General features: G+C 45.5%; 2 protein-coding genes across 2 annotated transcripts; both read right to left on the bottom strand.

Moving 5' to 3' along the window:
• Window positions 1–1,235: 1,235 nt before the first annotated feature.
• Window positions 1,236–1,516, bottom strand: NDUFB7 (NADH:ubiquinone oxidoreductase subunit B7; the record flags this gene model as incomplete). Its single annotated transcript, XM_040327713.1, is given in 1 exon segment — window positions 1,236–1,516. A coding segment is annotated over 1 exon segment (97 nt), but the record flags the coding sequence as incomplete, so codon positions are not given.
• A 7,362-nt stretch (window positions 1,517–8,878) lies between these two features.
• LOC120916959 (vomeronasal type-2 receptor 26-like) lies at window positions 8,879–19,878 on the bottom strand. Its single transcript, XM_040327896.1, has 3 exons — window positions 19,597–19,878; window positions 16,954–17,077; window positions 8,879–9,890 (listed from the first exon to the last, which is right to left on the bottom strand). The coding sequence occupies exons 1-3, from the start codon at window positions 19,786–19,788 to the stop codon at window positions 8,983–8,985; spliced, it is 1,224 nt and encodes a 407-aa protein (XP_040183830.1). The 5' UTR covers window positions 19,789–19,878; the 3' UTR covers window positions 8,879–8,982.
• Between the last annotated feature and the right edge of the window lie 1,103 nt (window positions 19,879–20,981).

Raw genomic sequence — 20,981 nt, 5'->3', positions numbered from 1 at the left:
ACTGATAACTCCACCCCCCCCTCCAGACGGGAAATGCTGGCAGCAGTAGTACATCTACTGTGCCCTTAAGAACCGACACCTACAGACAGGACATGCTTGGAGTAGTAGCCCTTCTATAGAGCCCAATGAGGCTGAAACACCCCCTTCCCCAGTACAGGACATGCTGAGAGTAGTAGTCCCTATAGTGTACTCTAGGAGTGTCATTTTTCCCCCTCCTCCACACCTCGGGCATGTTGGGAAAAGTAGTCCCTCTATATTGCGCAATGAGACCGACAGACCCCCCTCCCCCCACAAACAGGGGATGCTGGGAGTAGTAGTCCTTCTATAGTACCCAATGCTACTGGCAACCCCCCCCCCCATACCAAACCGTACATGCTGAGTGTGGTAATCATCTTTAGAGTGCACACTGGGACTGCAACTAGCACCCCCTCATCCCAGACCGGGGATGCTGGGAGTAGTAGTCCTTCTACAGTGCCCAGTGGGACTGACAATTATCCTCCACCTCCCCAATCTCAGGCAGGACATACTGAGAGTAGTAGTCCCCTCCACAGTCCCTCAATGAGACTGAGAGACCCCCTTCCCCAATACAGGACATGCTGGGAGTAGTAGTCCCTATAATGTACACTAGGAGTGTCACCCCCCCTCCTCAGGTATGACATGCTGGGAGTAGTAGTCCCTATAATGTACACTAGGAGTGTTACCCCCGCCCCCCTCAGGCATGACATGCTGGAAGTAGTAGTCCCTATAATGTACACTAGGAGTGTTACCCCCGCCCCCCTCAGGCATGACATGCTGGGAGTAGCAGTCCCTCTATAATGCACAATGAGACTGACAGACCCCCCAGAAAGGACATGCTGGGAGTAGTAGTCCCTCTATAATGCACAGTGATAGTGACAGACCCCCCAGACAGAACATGCTGGGAGTAGTAGTCCCTCTATAATGCACAATGATACTGACAGACCCCCCAGAAAGGACATGCTGGGAGTAGTAGTCCCTCTATAATGCACAATGAGACTGGCAGACCCCCCCCCCCCCAACAAAACATGCTGGGAGTAGTAGTCCCTCTATAATGCACAATGAGACTGACAGACCCCCCAGAAAGGACATGCTGGGAGTAGAAGTCCTTCTATAAGACTGGCGGGCCCCCTACTCACACCTTAGGCAGGATATATTAGGAGTGCTTACAGACAGGACACGCTGGGAGTAGTAGTCCCTCCCCCACACATATCACACACCCCTCTCCTGGAAATGTCCTCCCGCAGGACTGTCCGGCATGTTTAAGGGGTCCGGCTCGGGCTCCCCCCAGTATCTCCGCACCAGATGAGCGCCCATCTTTCCCCGAACACCCGAGGGTCACCTCCGCCGCCTGCTATGACAGCCAGGCACACAGGCTTCCTAGTCGTCGGAATCGCCGCCAAGATCTGTCCCCGGAACGGGCGCCATTTTTAAGAAGCCGATGCCGTTGAAGAGAGTTGCAATCGGTCTACAAGAAAATGGCCGCCGCTGAGAGACTCAAGCGGACGACAAGAGACAATGTCAAGTCTACTTTAGGCGACCATAGAGTACGAAACAAAGGAAAAACCGGCCTGAGGCAAGCGGCGGGGCTTATTAAAGCCTTAACAGCGACCCCTGCGGCCGGAGGCGCTCTCTGCGGTAATCACTGTGACTTGAGCTGCTGGAAAGCTGTTACCTATGGCAACCTCATGGGGCCCTTCCCCTGACACAACACAGTGTATAATGAATAGTGTATAGGGGCCCTTATAATAATACAACACATAGTTTATAGGGGCCCTTATAATAATACAACACATAGGGCCAGATTCACAGAGAGATACGACGGTGTATCTCCTGATACGCCGTCGTATCTCAGAGTTGCGTCGGTCGTATCTATGCGACTGATTCATAGAATCAGGTTACGCATAGATATGCCTAAGATCCGACAGGTGTAACTGTGTTACACCGTCGGATCTTAACTGCAATTTTAAAATGGCCGCTGGGGGCGTTCTAGCTGATTTACGCCGAGAATATGTAAATCAGCGAGATACGCCGATTCACGAACGTACGCGGGCCCGACGCAGTCACTTTACGCCGTTTACGTAAGGGTTTTCCCGACGTATAGTTACCCCTGCTTCTATCAGGCGCAGCCAATGTTAAGTATGGCTGTCGTTCCCGCGACTAAATTTAAATTTTTTACATCGTTTGCGTAAGTCGTTCGCGCATACGGATGGACGTAATTTACGTAAACGTCGAAACCAATGACGTCCTTGCGACGTCATTTGGAGCAATGCACGCTGGGAAAATTTCCGGACGGCGCATGCGCTATTCGATCGGCGCGGGAACGCGCCTGATTTGAATAGTACACTCCCCCTAGCCGCAGAATTTGAATTCCCCCGGGGGAATTACGATCCGCCGCCGCAAGTCTTGAGGTAAGTGTTTTGTGAATTACCCACTTGCCTCTAAAACTTGCGACGGCGGATGTTAAATCACATAGGTTACGCGGATCTAAAGAGAATCTGGCCCATAGTGTATAGGGGCCCTTATGGTACACAACACATAGTGTATAGGGGCCCTTATAGTACACAACACATAGTGTAAAGGGGCCCTTATGGTACACAACACATAGTGTAAAGGGGCCCTTATGGTACACAACACATAGTGTAAAGGGGCCCTTATGGTACACAACACATAGTGTAAAGGGGCCCTTATGGTACACAACACATAGTGTATAGGGGCCCTTATAGTACACAACACATAGTGTAAAGGGGCCCTTATGGTACACAACACATAGTGTATAGGGGCCCTTATGGTACACAACACATAGTGTATAGGGGCCCTTATGGTACACAACACATAGTGTATAGGGGCCCTTATAGTACACAACACATAGTGTAAAGGGGCCCTTATGGTACACAACACATAGTGTATAGGGGCCCTTATGGTACACAACACAAGGTGTATAGGGGCCCTTATAGTACAAAACACATAGGGCCAGATTCACATAGGAGAGCGGCGGCGTAACGTATCGTAGATACATTACACCGCCGCAATTTTTCATCGCAAGTGCCTGATTCACCAAGCACTTGCGATGAAAACCTACGCCGCGGCCTCCGGCGCAAGGCGGGCCAATTGAAATGGGCGTGTGCCATTTAAATTAGGCGCGCTCCCGCGCCGGATCTACCGCGCATGCTCCGTTTCCGAACTCCCGTCGTGCATTGCGCGCCGTGACGTCATTTTTTCGAACGGCGACGTGCGTAGCGTAATTCCGTATTCCCGGACGGCTTACGCAAACGACGTTGATTTTTAAATTTCGACGCGGGAACGACGGCCATACTTTAGACAGCAATACACTTGCTGACTAAAGTTAGGGCACCTAAAACGACGACTAACTTTGCGATGGGAAACTAGACTAGCGGCGACGTAACGAACGCGAAAATCCGTCGTGAATCGCCGTAACTCCTAATTTGCATACCCGACGCTGGTTTACGACGCAAACTCCCCCCAGCGGCGGCCGCGGTACTGCATCCTAAGATCCGACAGTGTAAAACAATTACACCTGTCAGATCTTAGATAGATAGAAACAGAGATACGCCGTCGTATCTCCCCAAACCCCTAACCCCAACTCTTAACCCTAAGACCGCATTCACATCTAGGCGTTTTTACGCCTGTAGCGCTACGCCGCTGCCGCCAGAGGGCTGGAAATACATGTCCCTCTATGGAGATGGTTCACATCTCCACGCCGAACGCCGGACGCCTGACGCCTATCGCCTGAAAAAAGGTCTCGGACCTTTTTTTCAGGCGTCTTTCGGCGTTTCGGCTAGGAGATGGGAAGCATCTCCATAGAGGGGGTCATTCTGGGGCACATCTGGGCGGACAATACCGGCGTTTTGTCGCCGCAAATCGCGGTACAAAACGCCGCTATTTTGTCGCCGCGATTTCGTCCGCCTAGATGTGAATGGAGCCTTACTCTAATTGCTAACCCTAGCCCTAACCCTAGCCATAAACCTAGCCCTAGCATAACCCCTAACCCCAAACCCTAACCCTAACCCCTAGCCATAGCTCTAACCCCCAACCTCAACCCTAACCCTAAACCCTAATCATCATAGACTAGCCCCCTAACCCTAAATCCTAACCCCTAACCATCTAACCCCTAACTGCTTACCCTAAGCCCTAACCCCTAACCCTAGCTGCTAACCCTAGGCCATTACCCTATCCCTAACCCCAACCCTAACCCTAGCTGTAGCCCTAACCACTAACCCCCAACCCTAACCCTAAACCCTAGCCATAACCCCAACCTTAGCCCTAACCCTAACCCTAACTACTAAACCCTAATCCTCTAACCCTAACCCCCTATATATTACCCTCTTAACCTAACCCTAAACCTAACCCCTAACCCTAACTCCTAACCCCTAACCCAACCTTAACCCTAGCTGTAGCCCTAACCACTAACCCCCATCCCTAACCCCCAATTCTAACCCTAAACCCTAACCCCTAACCCTATCTCAATAACCTTAACCCTAGCACTAACCCTAACCCCCAACCCTTACTCTCTAACCCTAACCCCTAACCCTATCTCCTAACACCTAACCTTAACCCTCTAACCCTAACCCCCTAACACTCTAAACCTAACCCTCTAGCCCTAAACCTAACCTCTAACACTAACCCTAACCCTAACTGCTGATGCTAAGCCTTAACCCCTAACCCTAACCTCAACCCTAACTCCTAACCCTATCCACCAACCCTAACAAATAGCCATAAACCCATTCCTAGCCCTAACCCCCAACCCTGATCCTAACCCCTAACCCTCTAACCCTAACCTTAATTTATATCTCCTAACCCTCATACAATAACCCCTAACTTCTAACCCTAACCCTCAGCCCTAACCCTCTAACCCTAACTCCTAACCCCTAACCCTCTAACACTAACCCCCTAACCTTAACCCTCTAACCCTAACCCTATAACCCTATAGCCCTAACCCTAACACCCTAACCCTAAACCTAACCCCAAACCCTAACCCTAACTGCTAACCCTAACTCCTAATTCCTAACCCTAACCCTCTAACTCTAACACCCTAACCCTGACTGCAAACCATAATCCCTAACCCCTAACCCGAATTCTAACCCTAAACCTAACCCCTAACCCCCAACCCCCAACCCTAACCCTAAACCCTTGCCATATCCCTAACCCTATCCCTAACCCCAACCTTAACCCTAAACCCTAAACATTTAACCCTAAACCCCTAACTCTAACCCTTAATCCTAACCCCTAACCCTCTAACACTAACCCCTAACTGCTAACCCTAAGCCCTAACCCTAACCCCTAACCCTAACACTTACCATAGTCCTAACCCCTAATCCTAACCCCCTAACCCTACCCCTAACCCCTAAACGTAACTCCTAACACTATCCCCTAACCCCAACCCTAACCCTAGCTGTAGCCCTAACCACTAACCCCCACCATGACCCCTAGCCATAACCCTAGCCCTAACCCTCTAACCCTAATCCCCAACCCTAACTCCTAACCCCTAAATCTAACCCTCTAACCCTAACGCTCTAACCCTCTAACCCTAACCCTAATACTAAACCTTACCCCTAACACTAACCCTAACTCCTAACCCCTAACTCTCTGACCCTTATCCCTAACCCCTAATTGCTAACCCTAAGCCCTAACCCTAAGCCCTAACTCCAACCCTAACCCTAGCTGTAGCCCTAAACCTAACCCTAAACCCTAGCCATAACCCTAACCCTCTAACCCTAGCCCCCTAATCCTAACTAATAACCCCTAACTCTAACCCCCTAACCCTCGAACCATAACCCTATCACCCTAACCTCTAACCCTAACACTAAACCTAACTCCTAACCACTAACCCTCTAGCCCTAACCCCCTAACCCTAACTTTAACCCCTAACACTAAATGCTAACCCTAAGCCCTAACCCTCACCCCTAAGCCCTAACCCTACTCCTAACCTTAACCCCAACCCTAACCTTAACTCCTAACCCCTAACCCTAAGCTCTGAGGCCGCGTACACACGACCGGTTCATCCGATAAGAATGGTCCGACGGACCGTTTTCATCGGTGTACACACCATCAGTTCAAAATCCGATCGGGTCAGAACGTGGTGACGTAAAACACAACGACGTGCTGAAAAAACGAAGTTCAATGCTTCCAAGCATGCGTCGACTTGATTCTGAGCATGCGCGGGTTTTGAACTGATGCTTTTGTGTACTAACCATCGGTTTGGACCGATCGGTCAGCGGTCCATCGGTTCGATTTTAAAGCATTTTTTTAAATTTTGGTCTGAAGGACAAAAGACCGATGGGCCGTACACACGGTCGGTTTGGACCGATGAAACTGAACTTCGGTCCACTTTCATCGGTTTTGACCGATCGTGTGTACGCGGCCTAACTGATAACCCTAAGCCCTAACCCTCAGCCCTAACCCTCTAACCTATGGTGACCTAGGGGACAGTCACCTGATTGAGGACACTGTTCCCGGACCAAGTCTGGATTGGATTTGAACAGGGGCTGGAGCAATTTCAAAGACAGTCAGTAGAGAATTAAAATAAAAAAATTTGAATTACACACCCCCCCTCCGCCGTGACTACTAGCATAGGGTGTATTTTTCCCTTTATCTGTGCCCCTTTCTTTTTTTTTTAAGTGTATTTTGTGCGTGTACTCGAGAGAGAAGCCAGACTGCAGGAGTTGGGAGTAGGCAGGCCTCCCCCAGAGGCAATCTGCCACCTTTCTCCATGCCCCGGGTGGCAATGGCGGGTGTGTGAGGGGGTCCTCCCACACAGCCCGCCCTACCTGCTCCACTTTGAAGCCCAACGGGGCAGAGGGACTCCTTATAAGGGAGTGAGAGGATCTAGCCCGCTCAACCAGCCCCGTTAGTCCTTCGCCTCTCTTTTTAGAGACCGCGTGGTCAAAGTGCGTGCATGTTAACCCAATTTCGAGTGCGTGTAAGTGTGGTGGTTTTTGTGGGAGGGGGGTGGGCGTACTAAGCGCAGGCTTACCTCGCATAGCACACCCACCGGGAGCCGGGCTGAGACCACCAAACTCAATTTACATGTAGCCGAGACCGGGATCCGAACCCCTAGCTGCAGAGGTGAAGGTCTTGTCAGCGCAGTGCCAATCGCGTTGAGCCACCGCAGCTCCCCCTGTGCCCCTTTCTGATGATCATGTGCTGGTCGGAGTGGAGGGAATATTTCTTCAGTTTCGGGTTCCCATCCATCTCCGCTCGCATGTTCTTCTGCCTTGGCTCAAATCCTGGCCAGCCACCTGCCTATCTCCTTGCCTTCCCTGGTGGAGTGATCTTCCTCCGCTCCCCACCCAGTAGTAGCCGGGGCCAGAAGAGCAAGACTTGAGAGGCTGTGAGGCGGGTGGCGACGGGCAGAGAGTGCTGATTGCTGCCATTACTAGTAAACAAAAAATATGTCCCCGGATTTCATTTTAAAAATCTGGTCACCTTACTCTAACCCTAACCCTAAACCCTCTAACCCTCTAACACTAACCCCCTAACCCTCTATCCCTAAGATGTTTTTATTACAAATTATGTGAGCAGACTGCAGTTCCTCTTTAACCACTTGAGATCCGCGCTATGGTCGAAAGACGTCCACAGCGCGGCTCTCAAGTGCCGGGTGGACGTCCCTGGATGTCCTGTCGTTGTTGTTCCCTGTGCGCGCCACTGGGGGCGCGCAGCGGGGAAACAACGTGCCCGGCGCATCGTTCGGGAGCCGATGCGAGTGCCTGGCGGCCGCGATGTCCGCCAGGCACTCACGATCGTCGGTTACACAGCAGGACGTGGAGCTCTGTGTGTAAACACAGAGCTCCACGTGCTGTCAGGGAGAGAGGAGACCGATCTGTGTCTCTTGTACCTCCCCCAGTCGGTCACCTCCCCCAGTCAGTCCCCTCCCCCCACACAGTAAGAACACAATGAGGGAATATCTTTAACCCCTTTCTCACCCCCCCTAGTGTTAACCCCTTCACTGCCAGTCACATTTATACAGTAATTAGTGCATTTTTATAGCACTGATCGCTGTATAAATGTGAATGGTCCCAAAATTGTGTCAAAAGTGTCCGATACGTCCGCCACAATATCGCAGGCCTGACAAAAAAATCGCAAATCGCCGCCATTACAAGTAAAAAAAAAATCATAAATCTATCCCCCATTTTGTAGGCGCTATAACTTTTGCGCAAACCAGTCGCTTATTGCGATTTTTTTTTTTTTTTACAAAAATACGTCGAAAAATACGTATCAGCCTTAACTGAGAAAAAAACTGTTTTTTAAAAAAAAAATTGGGATATTTATTATAGCAACAATTAAAAAATATATATATATTTTTTTAAATTGTCGCTCTTTTTTTGTTTATAGCGCAAAAAATTAAAACCGCAGAGGTGATCAAATACCACCAAAAGAAAGCTCTATTTGTGGGGAAAAAAGGACGTAAATTTTGTTTGGGAGCCACGTCGCACGACCGCGCAAATGTCAGTTAAAGCGACGCAGTGCCGGAAGCTGAAATTTCGCCTGGGCACGAAGGGGGTTTATGTGCCCAGTAAGCAAGTGGTTAAGTTTTTGGGCACCAATACAAATGTGTGTGTCTGATGGGTGTGTTTATGTCTCTTTGTTCTATGTTTGATTTTAATCAGATCCTTTTTTTTTATTTTTTTTATGCAAACAACATTAGGACAATACAGACAAATTTTACAAATAAAATCACATTAAACAAAACACAACCCAAGAAAATAAAATAAAAAAGGACACCTTAAAGACAGTTTTCTTTTTATTGATTTGGAAACATTCATATCTTGATGATCGGATTCTTTAATATGTTTTAAGTATTTGAAACTTGGTTGACATAATGTCAATTTACTTTTTTTTTTTTTTTTAATGGTGTTCTCTTACACTACAAGCGGGAATTAAATAAGTAATTTTACTTTTTGCAACCTTTGCCTTGTCTACTTTTTTAAGTCTTTAAATAAAGAACGTTTATATATTTCCTTTACTGTGCAGATAGCGTTTTGTATTCAGTTCTGGTCTACAGAGAATTATAAAGCATTTTGTAAGAAATATACAATATAAGAGACCGTTATTGGAAATCAGGATGGCGAAGATCTCCACAGCCACCGTGTATTTCCCTTTGGTGCTCAGATAGGCCGGGATCATGGCAATCCAGACACTGCAGAACACCAGCATGCTGAAGGTAATGTATTTGGCTTCATTATAACTGTCCGGTAATGTCCTGGCAAAAAAAGCGATAATAAAACTGACAGCAGCCAGGATCCCCATATACCCCAGGACAGAGTAGAACCCGATAACTGACCCTTCATTACACTGAATGATTATCTTCTCCTGGTAGGAGTGTGTGTCCAATTCCTGGAAGGGAGGAGAGATGGACAACCAACTAACACAGATTATAACCTGAACATTGGAACAAGCTAAGACTATACAGGTGGGCAGTTTTACTCCAATCCATTTTTTCCACACACTGTTGGGTTTGGTAGCTTTGAAGGCAATGCAAACCATAATAGTCTTGGCCAATACAGAAGATACGGCTATTGTAAAGAGAATTCCAAAGGAAACTTGGCGTAGCAAGCAGGTTACATCCACAGGACGACCCAGGAAGAGGAACACACAGAGGAAACCCAACATGATGGAGACCAGGAGGACGAAGCTGAGGCTCTTGTTATTGGCTTTCACAACTGGCGTGTCCTGGTGTAAAATAAAAACGACGAGAACTAGAAGAGTCTTCCCAAAACACAACAGTGAGACGACTATAAATACTAGTGAGAGCGTGTCATCAGCGAAGGGAAGAAATTCTGATTGTTTGGATATACAGCGAGTTCTGTTCTCATTTGGCCATTCATGATCGGGGCATTTCATGCAGTTTTCACTATCTGGAAAACAAAATAAAATCAATGAGCACTGTGAGCACTTACCTTGTCTTGGTTTACTTGTATGGGTGTAATCAGATATTAATATTTGTCAAATATCTAATAAACTAAGTTTTTCTTTTCCAGGTTACAATCCACTCTAAAGACAAAACATGAACCACTTGCTGATCGAAATACATAATAAAACAGCCTGTCAGCAAATGGTTATAACAAGATCATGGTTTAGATTTTTTTTTCAGAAGTGGATCAGCTTTCTTTTAGATGTGATCTGGATAGCTTTACACCTGCCTGATAACTTTTATGACACTGTAAACCCCCCCCCCCCATCCTGTGGTGGTTCCCAGGTACTCCACTCTTTCAGGGATACTGGTTGTTGTGTCACCATGTCTGCATACAGCTAGTGGTGATTGTGACAGACTCACCAGGGACATCACTGGACCCTCTTATGTCTAAAATCATCCTATGTCCACTAGGGGCATAGGATGACTGAGAAATTATATCTTGGACTACCTGACTCAGGATATCTGTAAAGAACTATTTTGATTCTGAACTCAATGGGTTAATTGTAAGAGTGACTCCTTCATACTGTTAGATGCTAATGCCATCGCCTCCAGCCATCTCTCTGTTCTCTGTGCTAATTGACCCTTCTATTGTGTGAAGATGTCCTGTGTTTACACTTATGATAAGGTGTATTGTATAGCAGGTGAGCGAAGACGTGACGTCTACTCTGACAGGTCATATCTCGGAGTAACCTCGTCTTGGTAAATGATTAGTTAATTAGCTCATGTTAATTTATGTTCTGGTGGCCTCCTCTTTAAACTGTATATAAGACTGTATTCTTGGTTCTATTAAACACTCCATATTTAGCACACAAACAAGTCTCGTCTTGTTGTGTGTTGAGAGCAGCTGGAATATCTGATATCTATATCCAGACTGATTGGAAGCGGTATATGATGGAAGCACTCAAGCGGAGTGTGGGACATTCCGTTACAGTGATGATGATGCAAGATGTGTCAGCTCTACCCCCTCCTCCTCCTCCATGCCCTCCTCTGCTGAACTGTCCTATAAAACTCAAGGACCCGCTAAGCGTTCAAGGGGCTTGTAACGAGACCCTTGCTCGCTCGGTTCCACTCTCCCGACACTCCTCTGCTGCTATTGAATCAGATTGCAGATCGCAACGTCTGATGGTTCGGTCATCCAAGGCTCCGGGATTCGAACTACAGCTATGTGCCGCTCGAAATCCATCAGAACAAACACCAGGCAGGCTGTATGTAAGTTCAAACAGGAAAACTCTTTATTTGGATGCACACAACACACTTTTATACAGCAGTTCGAACACCCCGCCCCCAACAACCGCTTTCCTATTGATCAATTGTAAAGTACATTGTAGTTCTCAATTAGGTCCTCTTAGCCATGCAAATGAGAACTTGAAACAGGGTCAGCAGGGATTGGTCCGATAGCTTAAATAGAAGGACTGCTATGTGTAATGAGACAGAAGCCCCAGGGGGCAATCAATGTACACAAACAGCCAGACACAGAACAATGCTTTTTCTCCAGACCATGGAGATGTCTTGTGGGGGGGGGGTAGCCTTAAGACAGGGCAGAAGACCCCCCACTGTGTAACAGATTTCAAGGAGATACACTTCAGCATTCCAAAGTCCATGACAATACTCCCCCCTGGGAAACAGTCCAACAGCCACAGTGGGACCCTGAACAGGTCAACTCGAGGATGTTGGAAAAGTAGTCTTAAGGTTCCAGGTCTGTCTGCCGGGATAACCCATCCGCCTTCCTGTTTTGAGGCCCTGGCCCATAATCGGAAGCAAGAGGCTCGCATTCAGTCCTCTCCAAAAGCCTCTGTCGCAGCTAGGTCTGTCACAGGGCTATTCAATGTGTCACTCTTAAAGGTGCCCTGCAGTGCTTCAGCTGGTCAGTCTAGGGGACAGGAACCATACCAGAGCAGAGATTCTTGCAGCTTTACAGGGACAGGCCTAGAGGTGGTTCACACCACACTAGCTGGAGCCAGAAATGGTGGTGTATGGTAATGGCACAAACCTCCTGTCCGCCCTTAGACAGGGAAAGTTGACATGTGTGCCATGCCTGGCACATGTCCTCAATTTGGTTGTGCAGTGTTTCCTAAATAGGTACCTAGGGTTGGACGATCTAATAAAGCAGGCCTAGAAGAGTCTGTAGCCATTTCATGGGGTCATTCACAGACAGTGCCCGGTTGGCTGAAATTCAGCGGGAATTCCACCTCCCTTAAACCGCCTGGAACTCGACTTTGACAATGCTGCAGTGGCTTCACATGCAGCAGAGGGCTGTCAATGAGACCTGTGTGAGTATGGCACAATGACAGGCTCAGGCTGGCTCATTTTTTTTTTAACGGCTACTCATAAAGGATGCATGCACTGTACTGTCACCATTTGAGGAGGCAACAAGGATGGTGAGCCGTGACACAATCCCTGTTGTGTCCCTAATAGAGCAGACTGAACACATTATGGCATTATGTACAGGGGACTCCAGGCAGAGTAGCAAGAGGAAGAGGAGACTTCCTTTCCTCTCAAGGTCCGCTTCATGCAGACACCATTCTTCCTACACCACAGAACACACAAGAGGAGAGGAAGGAAGTGAAGGGGGATTCTGGCAGTTTTGGAGGAATTGAAGCAGAGCAAGACATACGTCAATCCTTAATAGATGGTTTTCCATCCCCAGAATCCTTGGGAGTAGTACATGGCTGGGAGGAGGCAGTTTCAGATACTGTAATCTTCAGTGACCCCGAGGACTCTGCTTCTTATGCCTCTGCAAACTTGTGGTGCATGGGCTCCCTCATTCTCCAAAGCCTACTAAAGCATCCCAGAATACATAGCATCAAGGAGAAGGATCACTATTGGTTGGTAATCCTCCTTGACCACCGTTACAAGGGCAAAGTGTCGGAACTCATCCCATCCCCACAGAGGGAGGAGAAGAAAAAATCTCTTGAGGACACCTTAAAGAGGCGTTTATGCAACGCCTTTCTGACTCTGGTAGTTTACAGTCTGGTGGAAAACATAGCTTTAAGGCTTCTGTTGTTCAAGAGAGAAGCGGTGGAGAAGGCGCCCACCTCAGGAATACTTTTCACTGGCTAGAACTTGCCCAGTATGCAATTGAGCTGCCAGGCTGCCGTGCATTCAGTGTGCTTTCCGAACGGTCATTCAGTGCTGCCGGAGGTTTTGTGACAGATAAGAGTACGCATCTGTTAACAGACTCCGTGGACCGGCTGACATTTATCAAAATGTATCAGTCCTGAATTAGCAGCAGCTATCAAGCCCCTGATGCCGCTGTCGTTGATTAAGTGCTTTTTGGATCTTGAATCGCTGAAAGATTGTCTAGGCTGCCTAGCTTTGTGGGTGTTGATTTCATCTGGAAGAATTTTTTTGGTGTAGGTTTCATTAAAAAAATGCAAATTCCAAATTAAGGTAGAATCTGTCATTGAAGGCTTATGGAAGAAGAAGAAGAAGAAGAAGAAGAAGAAGAAGAAGAAGAAGAAGAAGAAGAAGAAGAAGAAGAAGAAGAAGAAGAAGAAGAAGAAGAAGAAGAAGAAGAAGAAGAAGAAGAAGAAGAAGAAGAAGAAGAAGAAGAAGAAGAAGAAGAAGAAGAAGAAGAAGAAGAAGAAGAAGAAGAAGAAGAAGAAGAAGAAGAAGAAGAAGAAGAAGAAGAAGAAGAAGAAGAAGAAGAAGAAGAAGAAGAAGAAGAAGAAGAAGAAGAAGAAGAAGAAGAAGAAGAAGAAGAAGAAGAAGAAGAAGAAGAAGAAGAAGAAGAAGAAGAAGAAGAAGAAGAAGAAGAAGAAGAAGAAGAAGAAGAAGAAGAAGAAGAAGAAGAAGAAGAAGAAGAAGAAGAAGAAGAAGAAGAAGAAGAAGAAGAAGAAGAAGAAGAAGAAGAAGAAGAAGAAGAAGAAGAAGAAGAAGAAGAAGAAGAAGAAGAAGAAGAAGAAGAAGAAGAAGAAGAAGAAGAAGAAGAAGAAGAAGAAGAAGAAGAAGAAGAAGAAGAAGAAGAAGAAGAAGAAGAAGAAGAAGAAGAAGAAGAAGAAGAAGAAGAAGAAGAAGAAGAAGAAGAAGAAGAAGAAGAAGAAGAAGAAGAAGAAGAAGAAGAAGAAGAAGAAGAAGAAGAAGAAGAAGAAGAAGAAGAAGAAGAAGAAGAAGAAGAAGAAGAAGAAGAAGAAGAAGAAGAAGAAGAAGAAGAAGAAGAAGAAGAAGAAGAAGAAGAAGAAGAAGAAGAAGAAGAAGAAGAAGAAGAAGAAGAAGAAGAAGAAGAAGAAGAGAAGAAGAAGAAGAAGAAGAAGAAGAAGAAGAAGAAGAAGAAGAAGAAGAAGAAGAAGAAGAAGAAGAAGAAGAAGAAGAAGAAGAAGAAGAAGAAGAAGAAGAAGAAGAAGAAGAAGAAGAAGAAGAAGAAGAAGAAGAAGAAGAAGAAGAAGAAGAAGAAGAAGAAGAAGAAGAAGAAGAAAACTAAATTTGACAGAATCTTTAAAATCTTTTCTCTCTATGTCGAATCTTTTCTCTCTATGTCAAATCTTTTCTCTCTATGTCAAATCTTTTCTCTTTATGTAGAATAATATTGGACTAATAGAGTTAAGGTTAGGCACAATTAAGGTTGAATGCTTATGGGGCCAGATTCACAGAACAGATACGACGGCATATCTCCTGATACGCCATCGTATCTGTTGTTCTATCTATGCAACTGATTCATAGAATCAGTTACGCATAGATAGCCCTTAGATCCGACAGGTGTAATTGTTTTACACTGTCGGATCTTAGGATGCAATACCTCGGCCGCCGCTGGGGGGAGTTTGCGTCGTAAACCAGCGTCGGGTATGCAAATTAGTAGTTACGGCGATCCACAACGGTTTTTCGCGTTCGCTACGTCGCTGCTAGTCAAGTTTACCGTCGCAAAGTTAGTTGTCGTTTTTGCTGCCTTAACTTTACACAGCCCACGTATGTGCTGTACAAAGTATGGCCGTCGTTCCCGCGTCGAATTTCAAAATTTTTTCTTCTTGCGTAAGACGTCCGGGAATACGAAAGTACGCTACGCACGTCGCCGTTCGAAAAAATGACATCACTTCGCACAAAGCACGGCGGGAATTTCAAAATGCAGCATGCGCAGTAGGTCCGGCGCGGGAGCGCGCCTCATTTAAATGGCACACGCCCCTTTGAATTACACAGGCTTACGCCGGAGGCCGCCGGCGTAGGTTTTCATTGCAAGTGCTTTGTGAATCAGGCACTTGCGATGAAAACTTGCGGCGGTGTAACGTATCCACGATACGTTACGCCGCCACGATTCTACGTGAATCTGGCCCATGGTGTCTGTCGAATGTTCTAAGAAGAAAAAAGAAGATTCGACTCTTCATGTCTCTCAATGTCAAATCTTTTCTTTCTATGTCGAATCTTTTCTCTTTATGTAGAATAATATTGGACTAATAGAGTTAAGGTTATGCACATTCGACCGCAACTAAAACGAAAATAAAGCATTTGTTTATGTCGGATCTTTCGGTTTTCGTTTTCTGTGCTTTCGTTATCGTTTGTTAAAATGATAACGAAAATACCCGAAATTCGCACGCAAATGCATTCGGACGAAAACGAATGCACATGTCTAGTTATTACCTTACTCTTGTGAGTACTTATATCCATTTGTGCATTAAATGTACTGTTAGGCCGAGTACTCACGGCAGGACATGTCCGATGAAAACGGTCTGCAGACCGTTTCCATCGGACATGTCTGGCCGGGGACTGCCCGGGGACTTCTGTTCGATGGCTATACACACCATCGAACAGAAGCCCGCGCGTAAACATTACGCGGGGCGTGTCCGCGGTGTCGCCGCGTCGATGACGCGGTGTCGCCGCGACAATGACGCGGCGACGTGGGCGGGCCGCCTTAAAAATGCTTCCACGCATGCGTCGAAGTCATTCGACGCATGCGAGGGATGCGGGCGGCAGGACATGTACGGTAGGTCTGTACAGACGACCGTACATGTCCGGGCGGACAGGTTTCCAGCACCACTGTTTTAAAACAAGTCCGGGAAACAGTTGTCCGCTGGAAACCTGTCCGATCCGTCCCAAAATGGTCCGCTCGGGCCAACACACGGCCAAACATGTCTGCTGAAACTGGTCTGCGGACCAGTTTCAGCAGACATGTTTGGTCGTGAGTACGGGGCCTAATACTGCATTTAGAGTGGCGACTCTGGGCCAGATCCACAGCCAGCGGGCTTAACTTAAATTTTCCTATTTAAGTTACACCACCGCAAAATTTCTATCTAAGTGCCCGATCCACAAAGCACTTACCTAGAAATTTTGAGCGGTGTAACTTAAATCTGTCCGGCGCAAGGCGTGCCCAATCTAATGGGGCGAGTCCCATTTAAATTAGGCGCGCTCCCGCGCCGGACGTACTGCGCATGCACCGTCGGGTAAATTACCCGACGTGCATTGCGCTAACTGACGTCGCACCAACGTCATTTGCTTAGACGTTAACGTAAATGGCGTCCAGCGCCATTCACGGACGTCTTACGCAAACGACGTAGGTTTTTTAAATTCGACGCGGGAACGACGGCCATACTTACCATGGCTTAAGCAAATAGGGCTTAGCCCTAATTTTACGCGGCGTAACTCGACGGAAACAACGTAGATTTAGATCGACGGGCCGTTCTGGACGTTCGGGGATCGCCGTAAGTCTTCATTTGCATATTCTAGCGGCCGGCCTAGAATTGCATCCTTAAGATCCGACAGTGTAATTCAATTACACCTGTCGGATCTTACGGCTAACTATGCGTAACTGATGCTATGAATCAGTCGCATAGTTAGAAACAGAGATACGACGGCGTATCAGTAGATACGCCGTCGTATCTCGGCTGTGGATCTGGCCCTGTGTGTTTTATTCTCCAGGGGGGCCTCTGCTTTTAGAAAACATATATTGTTTTAGTCATTTTTGAGTCATTTTCTAGCAAAAAATTCTGATTTTATCATATATGTGGTTTTTTTTTTTAATTGCCCCGGACAGCAGGTGGTAGACATAACACCCCCCAGTAAAATTTGATACCCATTACCTGTAATATTGGACATTTCTCCATATGCACACGTGACACAACTATGACAACAAGATTGTATGACGAAGCCGGGAACTTTCCGATATCCTGGCAAACAACTTTCTGAGCACTGAGCTTTTGGAACCTAACGGAAAGCAACATGTTGTATTATATATGGAAGTTCATTAAATGTATCTATAAAACTAAGAAACTTCTTCTATGGTTGAAATGTTTTAAGTGATGTGCCTTCACCTCTATCCTACTGTTATCAGATAACTCTTTTTCTCTTTTTCTATGGACTGTGGACTTCAACAACTCTTTTTTCTAAAGTCCTCTGGAAATTTATTTTTTCTTTGGTTACAGTAGCAACATTTTTTCCCTGGTTAGCAGATGACTTAGAAAGTGTAATTTTTTTTAATACTGTGAGCTACTCTTATACCTAAATGGATTTAAAGCCAACTTATTATCTGGTATATTCACATAACAATGGATATTTCGTGGAATTTTAACAGTGCCGAAAATATAACAAAAAAATATATACTTAAAAAACAGAACAATCAATAATAAATTACACACACTACACAATAATTTACACATAATAAGGTAATTACCTAATTATGTGTAATTTATTATTGATTGTTCTGTTTTTGATATAGCAATTGTATTAACAGTGGTTTCCAAGTCCACCGAAGAAGCCCCCAAGTAGTGAAACATGTCAGGAAGAGATACCACACCACCAATATTTGTAAATACATCAATTATAACCATGTAAAAGACAAGTTGTTGGGTTTTAATATGCTGAAAATAAATTTGTAATGGTGTTCTAATAAAATTTGTTTGTTTTTTACCATAAAGTATATTTTTGCTATGTGAATATCTTTTCAGGGTTATGGTGCCTGTAAACAATGAACCACACCACTTTGTATTATTTTTAGTTATAGAGGTTTTGTTTTTGTTCCCAGAGGTCAAAGGTCCCAGGGCGTAGGTCAGGGTCAGGGTTAGGGTTTAGGGTTAGGGTTTATTGTTAGGGTTAGGGTGTTAGGGTTAGGGGTTAGGGTTTCCCATTAAAGACAATGGCTACGACTCAGGAATTGGAACAGGGACCTCCCCCAGAGGTCAAAGGTCAGTAGGCGGGTTCCCAGAGGTCAAAGGTCACAGGGTGTGCCTGACCCACCCCCACCAAAGTGTACCGCCTACCCCAACTAAGTCAGGGAATGAACAAGTCGGGGAATGAAAAAGTCGGGGTAAGCGTCTTGTTTATTTTGAAACAAGATAAGGAAAATTTTAAATAAATACTTTTTATGAATATTTTTCAAGGCATTAGATCCACAAACACTTCATTCAGATGGGGGGGGGGTGTTAAGATGGGGCATAGTTCAAACTATTACGGTCAAATTTTACTCCACTTCAGAAAACCCAAGTAGCGTGGGATCCCTCTCCTTCTCTCTTTCCTCATTTGATCTCATTCCTTTTCTTTTTCTGTTTACGCCTCCCTTCTGATAAAGTTGATTGAAGTTGACTGAGACATATTTAGGTACAGCCCCTAAAGCATGTGTAGGAGCTTCTTGTTCCTTTGTAGGTGCCCTATGGGTTTCACAAAGAGTTTTCTCCTCTACAAGAATTTCCAAGCGGAAGTCACCATTGTCCTTCTTGGGAATGGGGTATCCCATGTATCTCGCCATGACTGTTCCCCTTATTGGCATTACCCAAAGGGCAGGTGACATTAGTAACCATCGTCTGTATTCCCCACCGACCCCCCCCCCCCCGGTATCTCACTCTTTCTCTTCTTCTTCTTATGGTCACCATATTTTTACTTTTATGATTATATGAATACATATCCTTAACCTGAAAGCTTATAAATGATCCTTTAAATCTATTACCATCAATACGCAAAGAGTCAAAGTCGAAATTTAGAAAAAGGCTAATTTTTGTTTCGTCATTACTTGATTTTATGAGTTTGGTGTGGAGGAATTCAAGTGGCCTTCACAGAACTCTGATCCTAATATTATTTATCAGTTCATCACACGGTTTCCAGAAAGCCCACAAGAGACAGAAGGTGCCTTATGCCACGTACACATGGGCGGAATTTCCGACAAGAAAAATCCGATGTGAGCTTTTGGTCGGAAATTCGAACCGTGACTTTTTCTGTCGGAATTTCAGCAAAAATTTAAGAGCAGGTTCTCAATCTTTCCGACAAGAAAAGTTGTTGTCGGAAATTCCGATCGTCTGTATGCAATTCCAAAGCACAAAAAAAAAACACGCACGCTCGGAATCAAGTCGACGCATTGAACTTAATTTTTCTCGGCTTGTCGTAGTGTTGTACGTCACCACGTTCTTGACGGTTGGAATTTTGTGCGACCGTGTGTATGCAACAGAAGTTTGAGCCAACATTCCGTCGGAAAAAAAATCCACGGTTTTCTTGTCGGAATTTCGATCGTGTGTACGCGGCATTAGAGATATGAAAATGTAATGTCTACCCTAGAGGAAAATGTAGGAGAAAAAGACTCTTATGTAATTCTTGCTTTATCTTAGGGCAAGATGAGTCCTCGCCATGCGGGGAATAGTTCTGATAGTTGATAGGGTTAATTTCGGCATATGAATGAATGACCTACATTTTTAGGACTTTTTTTCTGTAGCACCTTACCAGATCTCATACAGCCTTACCTGATTTTTCTTATTTTTCCAGTTAATTAATGTAAAATCAAATTCAAATTTCCAATTGCCTAACCCATTGCTATGGAAAATCCCAACATGTGTTGTAAACACACTCCCATTAACCAAAACATGGTTCAGAACACCAAACTGCTTAATAAGATCTTCATTTCCTTTTTTTGCACTGACCTTTGCATGTGACATTTTTTTCAAGTACCAGTTAAACTGCAAAGTAAAAACATTGCTTATTACATTTATTATGGTTATTGAATTGCAGAGATTTTCGCTCTCTATCCCAGGGGATTTTTCTGACATGTTTAGACCATGAATTTTCATTATAATTTGGCTTTGAATACAGCACACTCCCATGGTTGAGTCGGGGCTCATTGGTTTATTGAACATTTCAGAGTATATTATCTTATATACTTACCTTTCTTAAAGGGCTATTTGTTGTCCTCTGTGGTCAGTTGTATTTACTTTCCCCTGTGTGAAGTTACAACTCGAGGATATCTTTATCTCTAATCTAGAAAACCACTGGTTCCCTTGACTCCGTGTTGTTAGAACTGCGCTCTTTTTCTGTGAGTCTACGTCTTTTCCTGTATTTTCTGTAATCGCCTTTTGACAGTCCCTCCCTGTAGGCGATCGCCTGGGACACGTGACAGGTCCCAAGCGATCGCCTGTCCAATCGGATGGCGCAGCGCCACTCGCGCATTCGCAGTGGGTGCCTGGCCGTAAAGCCGAAAGCTGTCACGGCCGGGTGCCCACACTTAGAATGAAGACGCCGGAGTGGATCCCCGGCCGGCGCGTCGCTGGAACGTGGAGCAGGTGAGTGTATGTTTATTAAAAGCCAGCAGCTACACTTTTTGTAGCTGCTGACTTTTAATAAACATTAAAAATGACTGGAACACCCCTTTAAGAGCATTTCAAAAGTCAATTTCAATATATATATTTTTTTTATTGAATTTCAAACAAAGATAAACACTGCATAGCAACAAAATTACAGTGCAAAACACATAGATAAAAATGATAATTGTACAGTGTTATAGTATACAAAGAACAAAGTATGGACACTGCAGAAAATTAAACAGAGTGAGAAGCAGTGGTGGCCCGTCCATTAGGGGCGCACGGGTGCCGCCACCCCATCCATGTGTCCAGCCCCTTAATCTACATGCGGGCTGCCAGATTTCAATGTTTTTTTTTTAAGCACGTGATTAGAGCCAGAGACTGAGACTTCAAAAGAGGCTTCAAAAAAGGGTGGGCTTGTGTAACACTCACAATAGCCAATGTATATTCGCTATTGTAACACTCATTCTCCTCCCGATACAGATCGGATCGGATTGGCCGTAAGGAGAAGGAGGGAGGAGACACGAAGAAGCAGATGGAGAGAACAGCCTGGA

Source organism: Rana temporaria, chromosome 11, assembly GCF_905171775.1.
Source record: "Rana temporaria chromosome 11, aRanTem1.1, whole genome shotgun sequence".
NCBI lineage: Eukaryota > Metazoa > Chordata > Amphibia > Anura > Ranidae > Rana > Rana temporaria.
The sequence above is the reverse complement of the archived record's forward strand: the minus strand, read 5'-3'. Positions and strand labels throughout refer to the sequence as shown.

Coding starts and splice junctions, on each gene's coding strand:
- LOC120916959 (XM_040327896.1), bottom strand. CDS start 19,788: ATGTCACATGCAAAGGTCAGTGCAAAAAAAGGAAATGAAGATCTTATT. Junction 17,078..19,596: donor GGAAAAATAAGAAAAATCAG/GTAAGGCTGTAT, acceptor GCTTTCCGTTAG/GTTCCAAAAGCTCAGTGCTC. Junction 9,891..16,953: donor AGAAATGTCCAATATTACAG/GTAATGGGTATC, acceptor TTTGTTTTCCAG/ATAGTGAAAACTGCATGAAA.